This window comes from Pseudopodoces humilis, chromosome 3 (genome assembly GCF_049639895.1).
Source record: "Pseudopodoces humilis isolate 2021_Gansu_Grassland_sample_001 chromosome 3, ASM4963989v1, whole genome shotgun sequence".
Classification (NCBI taxonomy): Eukaryota; Metazoa; Chordata; class Aves; order Passeriformes; family Paridae; genus Pseudopodoces; species Pseudopodoces humilis.
Window position 1 is genome coordinate 53,970,707 of NC_142202.1, and position 13,161 is coordinate 53,983,867.

At 40.6% G+C, this 13,161-nt stretch overlaps 1 protein-coding gene across 4 annotated transcripts in view; it reads right to left on the reverse strand.

Moving 5' to 3' along the window:
• The window catches only part of ARID1B (AT-rich interaction domain 1B), a 326,152-nt gene that overhangs the window by 49,010 nt on the left and 263,981 nt on the right, over nucleotides 1–13,161 (reverse strand). For all 4 annotated transcript variants that reach the window (XM_088052482.1, XM_088052481.1, XM_088052484.1 and 1 more), the window contains one exon: nucleotides 11,003–11,330. In XM_088052482.1, coding sequence (XP_087908608.1) covers nucleotides 11,003–11,330 — 328 coding nt within the window. The remainder of the gene's footprint in view (nucleotides 1–11,002; nucleotides 11,331–13,161) is intronic.

Genomic DNA, 13,161 nt, shown 5'->3' on the forward strand with positions numbered 1-13,161 from the left:
TGCTACATTATGGGCTTCCTTGGAGAAGTGAAACCATTTCAACTGTCAGTGGATATGGGAGAACTGAAAGAGGGAAAAGAGAGCAAGGGAAAATAAACCCCAACATTGCTTACTTTGTTCTGCCTGGAGGTTCATAGCACTCTTAGCAAAGGGCTAGACAAATGAAGCCTGAATATTGGCTTGAGCAGCTCTAAAATGGCATTGAAGGCAGTTCCCATGTGAATAAAACAAATGAATTTAACATCACTATATGTGGGAGCAAAGTATCTTCTTGTTAGCTGCTACTGTAAGTATACTAACCTGGACTTACATGTCCTCCTCTGTTCAGTAGGGAAGGTCACTGATTGTAATAACAAAGTTTCAGAAAAACAGCCACAAAAGCTGCTGATGTGACAGGTGTTAGGTCTGCCATAAGACTTTTTGCCATTTTTCAGGTTAGAAAGAAAGAATATTTTACACTTGTGCATATCTACTTGAGTGAAAATGGGAGGCCAAAGCTCTACACTAACACCAACAAAACACTGGGAAACATCAACGAAAAAGCATCCGGATTTGTACTGAGGGGTGTGTGTGTGTGTGTGTGTACGTGTCTGCTGACAGGAGGTACACAGAACTAACACAAAACTGTTCTCAACAACCATGCCTAAATGGCAATGCTGAAATGGGGGAATAATTTTAACACTGTAATTATGTGATAGTGCAAATTGCCTTGTAATCCACTGCAGTTGGATCAAGTACACTGCCTCATTTCTTCGTCTGGCTGATCCAAAAATTATTGTGCAAGTTACTTTTAAAAGGACTAACAGAAATAGCCTTTCTAAATATTTTTCTTCTGATTTACACAAATACTTGTGCCTTTAGCATCATCTCTATCGGTTGCATTTAAAAACCAATCCAGAAGGGGGGAGAAACTTAAAAAGTAGTTGTTCCTACCACACTGATTCAATGTTGAGCCACTCAGAAAAACAGCCACAAAAACCTATTGTTTGTTTACAAGCTGTTGTCGTCACATTAACCATTTTTTCAGTGAGAACATCTGTCCAATGGGCTACCTACTTTGTAGTCATTTAAAGCCCAACAAAACAGGAGGGTCACACCACATCAAATTCTGGAGGAGCAACATAAGAGGCATGTGTAATTCACAAGTAATAATGCTAATAACAACAAAACTACCCAACATTTGCACAGCTGAATGCATGCTGGGATCAGAATAACTCCCTCTACCCCATTTTACAGATAATAAAAACTGAGGAAGAGATCCAAGATTAATAATCTAGATCTAAAATATGGCCAGAAGAATAATAAAGTAGTTGAATACAGTGAGAAAAACACAGCACAAGCCTATTAAAAAAAAATCCTTAACTTCATTTGATCCTAGTGACAGAAAGGTGTGTGACTGAAAAGCATTTAGTCATAGGGAAATACTGTAGGGTTTTGTTTGTTTGTTTGCTTGTTTTTAAATTGCAGCCATTTGATTTTTTTTTATAAAGTTCCCTTTGTGTTAACTAAAGTAGTTTTGGTCTGAATTTCATGGTGATCGTAGCATTTGATCACCAGCCTTCAAACCCACAGGGAACCCCTGAAATGCCTTTATTGCACAGCATTCTTAGAAGTGCAGCAACACCTCCATATTTGAATTTATTTGCGTAAGAACAAACTAAGATCTTGGTACTCCATGTAACCTGTACTGGATAAATACAATTATAAAGCTGTGTGACAAAAAACACAGAACAACTGAAAAGTGGGCCAAGTCAAATGGCTTGAAAACCCATCAGAGATCCATTCTTGGTGACCTCTGTCTACCTTCCCCATGCATGAATTTGTACAGTAGCTCTAACAGCAACTGCTTGCACAACTGTCCCCTTCAGACATGGTATCTGAGCACTGAGGGGATACATCTCTTAGCACAAGTGGAGTGTGTGATGCACAAAAGAGGCCTGCTTTAATCTGTTCAGCAAGCAGAAGCATTGCATGAACTGGGTTTATAAGGAAAAAAAAAAGAAATCTGCCCTGTATGGCATGATGTTGTCAATCTGAACCAGAATGTCAAGAAGGGTGATTTATCCTGGTGCAACTTGATATCAAAATGGGAATGACTCATATGACTCTCACTATGCACCTTCTATTTTTGTGCATGTTTATAAATAGCTGTATTAAAAAGTTGAAAGGCCCTATGAACTCTCTCCCAGAAAGATTACTTGAAAGTGGCAAGAGTGTGTTCCCAGCACATGAACCAGAAGGTCACCGAAGTGTGGTGCTAAAAAGCTACAGGAAACTAAGGACACACTTTGTGTTTCACTAACTCATTTTCCTCTGGTGGGACACTGTCTTGGGAGAGGTTTTACCCCTAAGCTCCCTCATCTTCCACCTGGGGATGCTGTCTCCCACCACCTTTTTACCATGTTCAGTCACATCCTCACGCTGCTTTTGAGCACCTTGGAATGCACTGTGCTAGCAACCAACCGAAAATCTAATAAAAACCTGATCATTTCATGCCAGCTCTGCAATGTATTTTTTCATAGTAAAATGTCATCTGGCTGACAGCAGCATGCTGAATGCAACTGTGCATGTGCATCAGCATGGTGAAGAAGCTCTCCAGAGGGATTTTCCAGCAGACATATTTTCACTCACCTATCTTTGCCCAATGGCCTGGAGCAGTTACATGTTTATTGATATTATTACCAGCACTGTTACCATCAGTCTCGGCTCTTTGGCACACTAGACAGTTGCACAAGAGCAATGTAGTGCACATGTCAGCATGATTTCAGTTGCCTCTTTTCTTCATCTTTGTTTCAGATGCCTGAAACCTACTGTGGCCACTGCAACAGGTATTTAACGTGTTACTAAGATTGCCAGCCATCATTAACAAAATCTCATGCTGTTAGGTTATTATCTAATATGATTCTTACAAAGCTATTTATATGTCCAGCTAGAATTGGTGCTCCCATCTGAACTCATCAACAAACTGAAGGGCTTTTCCCACTCATATTTCCCTGGGCAGCATTGTTAAAAAAAAAAAAAAATTATTTTTCTCTCAAATACCACCCTTGTAAAAGAACCTAAAACCTTAAACCCCCTTTAAAACCTGAAACCCTCCTGTCATTTTTTATGTCTCTCCCATTCTGTCACAAAAATCTTAGGCTGTTCAATCACAATCCTGTACTTGCACAGTGTTATGTGCCAAATCACACAGCGCAGTCACAGAATTAGCTTTCTTCATGAGTCCCATTAAACAGATGGCTATTCTCTTATTTTGTTTAGGCTTTTTTTTTTTTTTTCTAAACACTTCTGTGATTTAAACTAGTAGATCTTCTGACAGATTGTGAAAACTGTTCCCTCATCTGAAATAGTTTTTGTCACCCAAGAAAGAGTACTCAATCTAAGGTCCTCCCCTACTCTTTAACTTTATACAATATCAATTAATGAAGTACAGCATTCTTAATGCCCTAAAGATCATACTTTAAGGTACAGAATTTCTATGTAACATCCAACCCAGAATGTTAACAATCTATACAAAGTCCTACACTGCAATTTTGTTTCAAAATAATTAGTCTTTTTACAGAGGGCAATGAATCTCCTAAACAACCAAATCAAGCCAAAAATAATTTTGACAAAATAATAATCGAATTAGAAGTGTCTCTAAGGTAAGTGAAAATTCTCATTCATGACTAAAAAATCACGCTTCCTTCCCAACACACTCCTGCTTTCACAATTTAAGAATGGTTACTCTCTGAAGGAGGAAAAGAGTAGGACTCTTGAGGTCTGTGGTTAATCTCTAATGGCATGAACAGCATACAGCAGTCGACTTGATTGATGAGTCCAAAGAAGAAGAAAATGCCTCCCCAAATCACTGGTTGCCTGCAAGAGCTCTGCAGCATGGTGACAACCAGGGCTCCAAAATGATGGATTTACCTTTTAGTAAAGCAAAATTCCAGATAAAAATGTATTTCTCCTAGTCTCCCACAAGAAACGGCTTTGGTTAGCTCAGCATGTAAAGTTTCTTCCAATCTTGACATGATTTTATCAGCAATTTTTGAGCTGATCCATAAAATGCATCTTCATTTAAATAAAATAATCACAGATTTCTAGCTTTCCCCTTACAATAATAAATACATATAAGCTGAGCTGAACTTCCTCCCTCCTAATACATTATAGAAAAAACTCATATATGATTCTGCTTTGAAAAGCAAAATATGAGGAAAAGAAAAAAAAGAAATAAAAAAATGAGCTTGATACAAATGACTATTTCTCATGAAGAGGGAAGAAGCATGGGTCCTTTAGAAGAGAAATATGTCAATACTGGTTAATAGCTTCCTTAGAAATTACAGTTACAGTAAGCATTAGTATTTGGACTTTTAACCCCTCAAATCACAGAGAAGCTTAGCATGGGAAGAAGATATTCCAGCTATTACTGCATCTCCTCCAGCCCCAGGTAGAGCCAGCACTGGAATATTTGGGGTTCACACAGACAATACAATCATTTAGGCCAAAAAGCTAAACCACTTCATCCTCCTGAAACTACACATGGACTTTATTTTGGAATCCAAATTTCATGGTCTGAAAGTACCACCAGGAAATTAGAACAGCACTAATTGAAAGCAAAGTGGGGCTCATTTCAGGGTGACCCATCAAGATCTCTGAAGGAAATCTGTGATTTGGAGGAACAGAGCAGAGGGGAAATGACCAGACAGCTGGATCCTAAAGAACTGTGAATGGCCTGAATTTCAACAGGGGCAACTCCTTCCGTGTGACTGAATGTTAAATAAAAGACCCAGCAGAAAGAGCCTTTCTTGCCAGGGGCTTATTTCAAAGGCAACAGATAACGCAGGCGCTGGCTCCAATTATGGCTACCAGTCCTATCTTAGCCTAGTTTACTCTGGGGATTTCACAGCTGGCAGCCTTTCATCTAGAAGTAGCCTGGTTTGAATAAGCAAAGAAACTTGAATGAGTACTTAACCTTCCTGCACTCCACCGAACTTCCCAGCAGAGAAGAACAGCACCTCCAAGCTTAAGGGGAAAAGGGAAAACAATGGAAAATATATACTCTCTCCAGGGATTAAAGATGGTAAATTTTACTGGAGCGCTTCAAGACTTCCTGCTACAAAACTGCAGCTTTCAAAATCACAATTAGAATTTTAAATCCAAGTTTCAAGATCAAAAGGGCCAGACTGGAAAATACTGCACAAAACTGACAGGCACTAGGATGTAAAACACCTAAAACAGTTCTGGGTTTTATTTATATTATTATTCTTTTTAAAAAAATTATTCCCCGTTTCCGCCTCCTTCTTTTTTCTTTTGACATTTTAATGCACCATGTCCATTACTATATTTCCTCACCAGTACCTTCTAGTCCATCAGCAGTGCTGCATTACCCTGCTGTTGGAGAAAATAATACAGAAAAAGTGCTTTGTTGGCACCAGCAACATAGATTATGAATTATACATACATAGCAGGAGAGAAATGCTGATGGAAGGCTAGCGTGCATGTATGCGTGCAAGTGTGCATGTGAGTGAATGCACACACACAAACTAAGAAGACATCTAGAATGCACTTTTAAAACTAATTTACACTAATTGTGTTTCTCTGTACAACAGAAATTCTCTCATATCAGTGCAGCTTTGTTCAATCAGTTTTATGACTGATTAAAAACGTATTAAATTCTTTCCACCACACTACAATGAGGCTGTGGTATCTAACCAGTTGCTAAGCAATTTAGAACCAGAACCACATTCTAGAATGCCTAGAAATATGTCAAAGCAATGCAACATCACACATTATTGTAGAGACTGAACACCACTTTTCAGGTGGTATGGGGATCAGCAGAATGTAATGTAAATATCCACCTCCATTTAGCAACCCAGTGGCCAGGATTTAAAATGATCAGAGGTTGCAAATAGAAAAGCTGGTTCCCAATTCCTCAGTTTAATAAACTACTGTGTCTGAATAGTCTCCTCTAAAATCAATGGCACTGAATTCTAAATTCACCCAATCTATAAAAAAAATTGCTTTCATTTATAAAATTGCAACATGCAATCCTGAGAATCATATTAAGGTATGTTGAGGTCAAAGGGGCTGCCTTCAAAGATAGGATTTCTCCTCATGTAGGCACATCAAAACTCATTTTGTTGTAATTAGTTCAGGTATTGATAACTGTAGTTGCACCAGCAAAATGCTCATTTTAGCATCCAGTTGGATGCACATTTTACAGCCAGCTAGCACTGAATTGCATCTTCTAAGGCCACACTACTAACAGCATGCAAGCCAGCTATTTTAGAACTATGTTTTTACCTTTCCATATACTACAGTCACACTTTCAACTACTAAGAAGACATGCTCAGAATGACACTCACTGCTAGCATGAGAAATGCTGAAACTGATGGTGACAAGCATCTAGCTCTAAAAATGTCTGTTGACTTCAGGTGCCAACCTGATAATCAATTTTAAACTGAGAACTTGCTGTAGGAAGCGAAAGCTCACAGACAGTGCCCACATAGTCCTGCAAAGGTTCAAGCTGGGCATTTACAAACTGAGGAGCTCAACACTGGCTGGTAGTAAAAGATATGGGCTAAATTTTCTGCCTTTCACATTGACAGGGAAAACAGTATCTCCTTTGCTTAGAACTGTCTGTTTTTACTGAAGGCTTATTGTGACGCAGTTTTGTATACACGGGAACATTTCTATATCACTAATAAATGTATGTGCTGTTCTAAGAATCACAGAGTGATAATAGATCTTTTGGAGCCACCTGGTCCTTTGAGGTCTCCTCTGGGTTCTATTCTTCAGCAGCAGAACCAGCCCTTGAGGTTTCAGTCAATGCCAACCTAAGTTATGAAGAGTCTTTTCTTCCATGGATATATTAGGTCTTCAACATACAGTCCTCACCAGTCAATGGTTATGCTGAGGCCAAGACCAGACAAATATAAAAAGGAAAGCACTGTTTTGTAGTTCTTTCACACTGTCCTCCAGAAAGTAAAGTGAACTACTACACAGGGTACTAAAGATTTATTTAACATTGCCTGCTGTGAACTTTTACTCAGAGCAAACTTGAACACTCTGGGTAGCCTGAAACAATGAAGAGATTCAATGAAGAGATCTTAAAAATACCTTTCTTTTCTCTAGCCTGACATGGCAGTTATCATTTGGCAAACCCTGGCCTGCATGCACAATCGACTAGCACATTGTAAGATTTTAGGTTGCAGGGAAGGTATTATATAGACATATAAATTAATCTAAGCTCAACATGAAGCAGACCTCAAGATGAGGTCAAAGGCTAATTCAAATGGTGTAAACCTAGTATCTTCCACAGCCACCACTCTCATTTGTGTTTTTAATATTTTCTAATGGAAAGGGTGGTGGTCTGCTCTGAGGATGATACCTAGGTATAACTGGCTGACACTGAGATCCTGATCATCCTGCTCTGGTTAATGAACATTGATTTTGTGCCCCAGTGGAAGAGATTTTTTTCTGATGCATGCCATTTAAATTCATTTTATGCTGCTGCTTAGTGTGGCTTGGCAAGGCAGAGGCAAACCAGTGCTCTATGTCTAAATGAGACTCCTGAACTGGGAAAGGATAGATCCTGTGGATTAACAGCTGAAGATAGATTTCTCTCCCCTATTGATACTTGGCTACTGAGTCAACAAGTTGACCTTGAAGTGGATCACAACCAACCTGAAGAGAAATACTGCTGTGTAACCATGACTATGATGTAATTTATTCTTAATTCTACACAGAGGATGGTGTTTTATAGTAATAAAAATCCAACACTTTTTGAGGTCCACAGCTCAATCTTATAAACTCAACACATTTGAAGAAAGAGGCTGGGCACTGTTCATGCATGTTTGCATATAGGAGTGGATGTCTTCCCAGCTAGGCAAAGTAGTATGGTGCAAGTGCTCTCCCATTTCACTTAGCTTTGTTTTTTGAACTGGATAAGCAGTAAACTTGTGTTCTAATTTTTTGCTTTTCTTTCTGCTTCTTCTGTGCACATATATGAACCATGTTATTAAGGGAAAAACCAAACTAGCAACTACAGAAAACTGGCAATTAAAACTTGTTAATTGCCATGACAGCAGCAATAATTTGGGTATTAAAGATTTCCTACAGAGGCAACAACTGAAATAACACGATGGCAGGGAAATCTATAAAGGTTAAATCTCAGGTGAAGATGGACTGGGAGCCAACGTAGATACTTTCTCCCAGTTCTGTAATTTGTGATATGGTTACAAAAATGTGTGGAGGACTCTGGTGAGAAAACAGTAGCTGCACTTCAGGCAAATGTTTTGCAAGCGGTAATTAGTGCTCCTAAAAATTCTTCTAGAGACTAATTTTTCAAATACATGCACATTCAGCTACAGTGTGCTAAAACTTGGTTGAAAATCCTGTTAAGAAACCCTGTAATCACTGCTGCAGTATATCATCTCTCAAAAAAGGATCATACTTTGGGGGTTGCAGTCCTCTGCCTAGGCAGCAGTGACAATACCACCAAGTACAGAAAATGTGGCTGCACGCACCACTGCAGACAAGAACACCAAAAATGAAGAGAGAAAGATGATGCCTGGGTCAGGGAAGGACACATCTCATTCCTTCTCAGCGAGGAGATTCTTCATTTCCCTTTTAGGCACGAGGAAATGGAGCTGTGCCAAAATCCATGCAGGTGTGTGAGTGAGTGACATGCATATTTTCATTGTAGTATCACAATGTGTTGTTAGTAAAAGGAAAACAAAAAACAAAAATTCCCTCTACAATGCAATTACTTCTGTATCTTCCACGTTATTTTTATATTCCTTCAGCAGTAAGATGGGATGTTCACAAACATTTTTTAAAAATACCAAGGTCCCCTGGCAAGTCCAGTTTACACTGCTACCTACCATACTGGTCAGGCTGGTGCACTGAGGGAGCCTGAGTGTTGCTACTGTTCGGGTGCTGTGAAGAAAACATGGGGTGTCTGCCAGCCCCAGACTGGCTGGGATAAGCAGGTGACCTAATGTGTGGTGGTCTGAAGCAGAACGAAAGAACAGCCTCTCTGGATCTGACCTGTATCACAAATCCGAGTCATTGTCAAATACATTCCTTCCATATGCAAGCCTCGAGGACTTGCAGGAATAGCCAAAAGCCATTATGCTTTCTCCCCTACAGCTGACTTGAGATCAAAGAGGGAAACAGTGTGCTTGCAACCCCCTGGCATGAGAGTGGTGTGACAAGTTCCTCCCAATTTGTAGTTTATAAATAATCCTTTTGCCAATATTTGTGATAGGGATTCAGTGAGTGCTCAGCTCATCCATAGGTGCTGGATCACTGGAATGGGCAGTATGTGATAGGAATGCTCTGAAATGGTGCAGTTTTGTCTAGTCAAAGCTAGAAAGAAAAAGCAGTTCTACTAAACCGACTTGGGAGGAAGATGTGAGATAAAAGTGGCAATCATTTAACCCAGTTTTTGATCAAACACCACACACTATGCCCAATGTGTAAGCTGAATCACAACCAAATGCTTTCCACTTAACACAAAGTCTTTTCTTGCTGTCAAGACCAACAAACGTGAGCTTTTCCTTTCATTCTATGATTATAGAGAAATCCTGTTCCTGCAGCTACAGTGATGGCCTATTTATTCCTTCGTGCCTGACCTATCAGCTTATAGCCTAAACCAGACAGACAGAAGCAGACTTCCATAAATCCTACTAGACAGGTCTGTTAAAACAACCAACAGAAGAAAGGCACTGCTGGTTCACAAGATATCTGCTGGAGTATGGTCTGTTTTAAGGGAGCCTGTTTCTATTTTATTGAGCAAGAACATGAAGTACACTAAATTAACTGTTATTGTTTTAAAAGTTTTCTGCTGCTTATCATTAGTAGCCACCTGCCTTTCAAGCTCTCAAAACAAGAAAGTAACAAATACAGGGACACACTGGCTTCCTATTTCTTGTTAACAATGCGTCTTGGAATAAGAGCAACTCTAGTGTCCACAAACACTGGTCTTCAATGACAAATATTTGGGTGAATGTATGTGCATCTGTGTAAGCATATGCGTAAGTGCAGTGAGCAATGCACACACATATGAACATGTTCACCAGAAGAGTGCAACTAGATTTGTGTTGTTCTCCAACATTATGGACCTTCTTGCAACAGAAAAAGGTAATAAATATGCCAGGAGTTATTTGAGTCCAGAGAAATGTGGATGTTACTTAGTCTGAAAAATGTCACCAAAAAAAAATTCAGGCATTTTAAGAATGACATGGCCAAAAAAGTGCCTTTTACCAAAAATCATATGCAAATGGCAACATGTAGCTTTGGTGCCCAAAGGGGAGATAAGATGGACCATTGCTTCAACCACTGCAGTCCTGTTTGCAGGTTCTCTATTATGGATGCACAAGCGGCAGGTATCAACTCCAGACAACTCCAGACTGCTTTTATGTCTCCCTCTGCCTCTCCCCTCCAGCTGCTCCCCTCAGGCTGCCCTCCTCTCCCGCTCTGCAGACCTGTTTAGGAGTCAGAACATGCCACAGAAGAGAACTGCCATCAGCACTGCTGCTCAAAACATGGGCAGTAGATGCAAGAGTTGTGGGCAGCTTCACAGGCTTCCTTACTCTCTGGCAGGGGTAAACTGCTGAGGACATGTTTGCTCTCTCTTCACCAGAGACAAAAAAAGTACAAAAGCTCAAAAAAGTTTAAAGTTGCAGAGGGCTTGTTGACTGTCACTGCAATCCTGTGGATTTTCCTAAAGCTATAATGCCAAGAACCAAACTAGAAGTGGCCATCATCACCATTGTCACAACACCTTTTTGAGAAGATAATTCAAACAGGCAACAACATGCTTTCTCCTTAAGAAAAGGAAATAATTAAAAAAAAATATTTTTTGGACACACCATCTCCTCCTAGAGATAAGGGCACAGCTAGAACTTGCATAAATGCACATTCACACACCTGTACAGTGCTGTACAGTTACTTCAGAAATGACAAGGAAAACATTCCTACTTATTTAAACTCCTTTCACCTGAATGCATACCTGCTCTGAGCGGAGTTTGCAGCAGCCTGCATCACTGCAGCAGCTGCCTCCTGTGCCTTGCGATTCACAGTTGGCATGGGTGGGCCCATCCCAGGGCCTCCCTGCTGAGACATGCCAGGAGAATTGGGGGTCATACTGCTCATGTTTCCAGGAAATGGTCTGCTCTGCATCCCAGCTGATGGCATCCGTCCCAGGGGCATGGTACCACAAGGCTGGCTTGGCCCCTGTCCATGCATCTGACTGTTGGCATTTATACCCATGCCGGGGCCTGGGCCACTGTAACTTGTGTTGGGCACACCGCTGTAGGTTGGTGGTCTGGAGTAGTTTCCTGAACAAAATGATAAGAAAGCACAGAGAAAATCATTAAAACTTTTGAGCAAATATTTCTGTTTAGTAAGTTAGCAGCTGCAGAACTTACACATGTGAACTAAAGTGACCCATGCTGGCCTCAGAGTCAGGACAATGATTTTCCATGAGGACAGAGAAGCAGTGGAACAAACTGCCCAAGAAGGTTACGCAGACTCCCTGCATGGAGGTTTTCAAAACCCAGTTGGATAAAGCCAAGAGTAACCTGGTCTGATTCTTTATTTGACCCTGCTTTGAATACAAGGTCAGCCAAGAACAGCTCTTGAGCACCCTTCCAACCTGAATGATCCTATGAACCTGATTTTCATGTACCCTCAAAACATCTTCTGTCTAATGTATGTTACAAGGCAACAGGAAATAAAGAAAAGCACAGCCTCCAGAGGGCTAACAGCACAGCACAATGTACACAACTGCCTTATGCAGTAGAGAGAAATGTGGCATGTAAGAAGCCCATTACATAAGTTCAAGGGAGAATCTTATTTTTATAATTTCATGTTCTCACTCCTTTGTCTTTCTGCAGTTTCAGCAAGAGGCTTCTTGCTCCTAACTGTTCTGCCCATTTAAGACAGAGATGATTTGGACTAGGCTGGTGAGGATGACTGCTGGGGTCCGAGAAAGATTCCTGTCCTCTACTGACCTGCTTCCCTAGTAAGTTCAGTTTGGTTCTGTCAGCATAAGGAATCGTAACTTACAGAGCAATTCCTCTGAGAAAATTAGGAACAAGAAGGCAGCAACAGTACAAAGATGCTCATATAAGCAGGTGCCTTATGAAGGACAGCATGAAAAGCTGGCTGAACCCAGTCTGTGTTGTCACTGGAGTAAAGTGCTCAGTTTGCAGCAGCTTAACTCATTTGAGTGCTGATTTTCCTGTCATGTTGAAATCTCAAGAAAAATCGAGTATACAGCATGCAGTGTTACAGAAACAAACCCAGGCAGCATGAGAAAGAGGAAAAATGGAAAAAAAAAAAAAAAAGAAAGCTAAAGATATGATAGAAAAACTATTTTAGGAAACGTATCACATTGCACTACTTCAGTCATCCGTTTTGACTTGTCTTCATTTCCATCTCATCCAGATTAGTGGAAACATGACCCATTCCCTCCCTGTGGGATGCCACAAAGCAGAGTTTCCTGAGTACTCTCAGATATTCCCACGCTTATTTCACTTATTTGAAGGCAGAAGCCCTTGGACTCTTCCTCTGATTGTGCAGATCAGCCATGCCCCTCCTCAGGCCTCAGCTACCAGGCAGAGGAGTTGGTGGTATCCAACTCCTATTTGTATTTAAAATAAATATACGCATTCATGGTTTGAATGCACACATAATTAATTCATATGCTCTTGCTGCTGTGCTTTTGCTAATCTTCTCCTCTCCACCCTGTAACTCACTCTACTCACCTGACTCACTCTACTACAAGATCTCCTCGGCGAGAATGCATGGGACCTACGCTTCCCAAGGAAATGAAGCAACCATTGTCTTCTGCTTTAAAATTCAAGTTTCTGCCTGGGAGTCCACACAGAATGATCCCAAATATGTGGCTGAGCAGTGATGAAAGGCTCCAGATTCAGCTTTATACTGGCTTAAGACTTCCCTGTCACTTCTCCTCCTCCTCTAGGTTTGGCTGCTGGCAGCTGAATATTCTCTCTTCAGAGAGCCATTGCCCCCAGCCAGAGTTTTGGTTGCTGAGACCTGCTCAAGCCACGTGTCTGATCCAGCATAAGTGACTACAGACTGAAGGGCTGACTAGTTTCACACTGCTCTGCTATGTGTTACAGGCAACAGCACACAACTTGGATG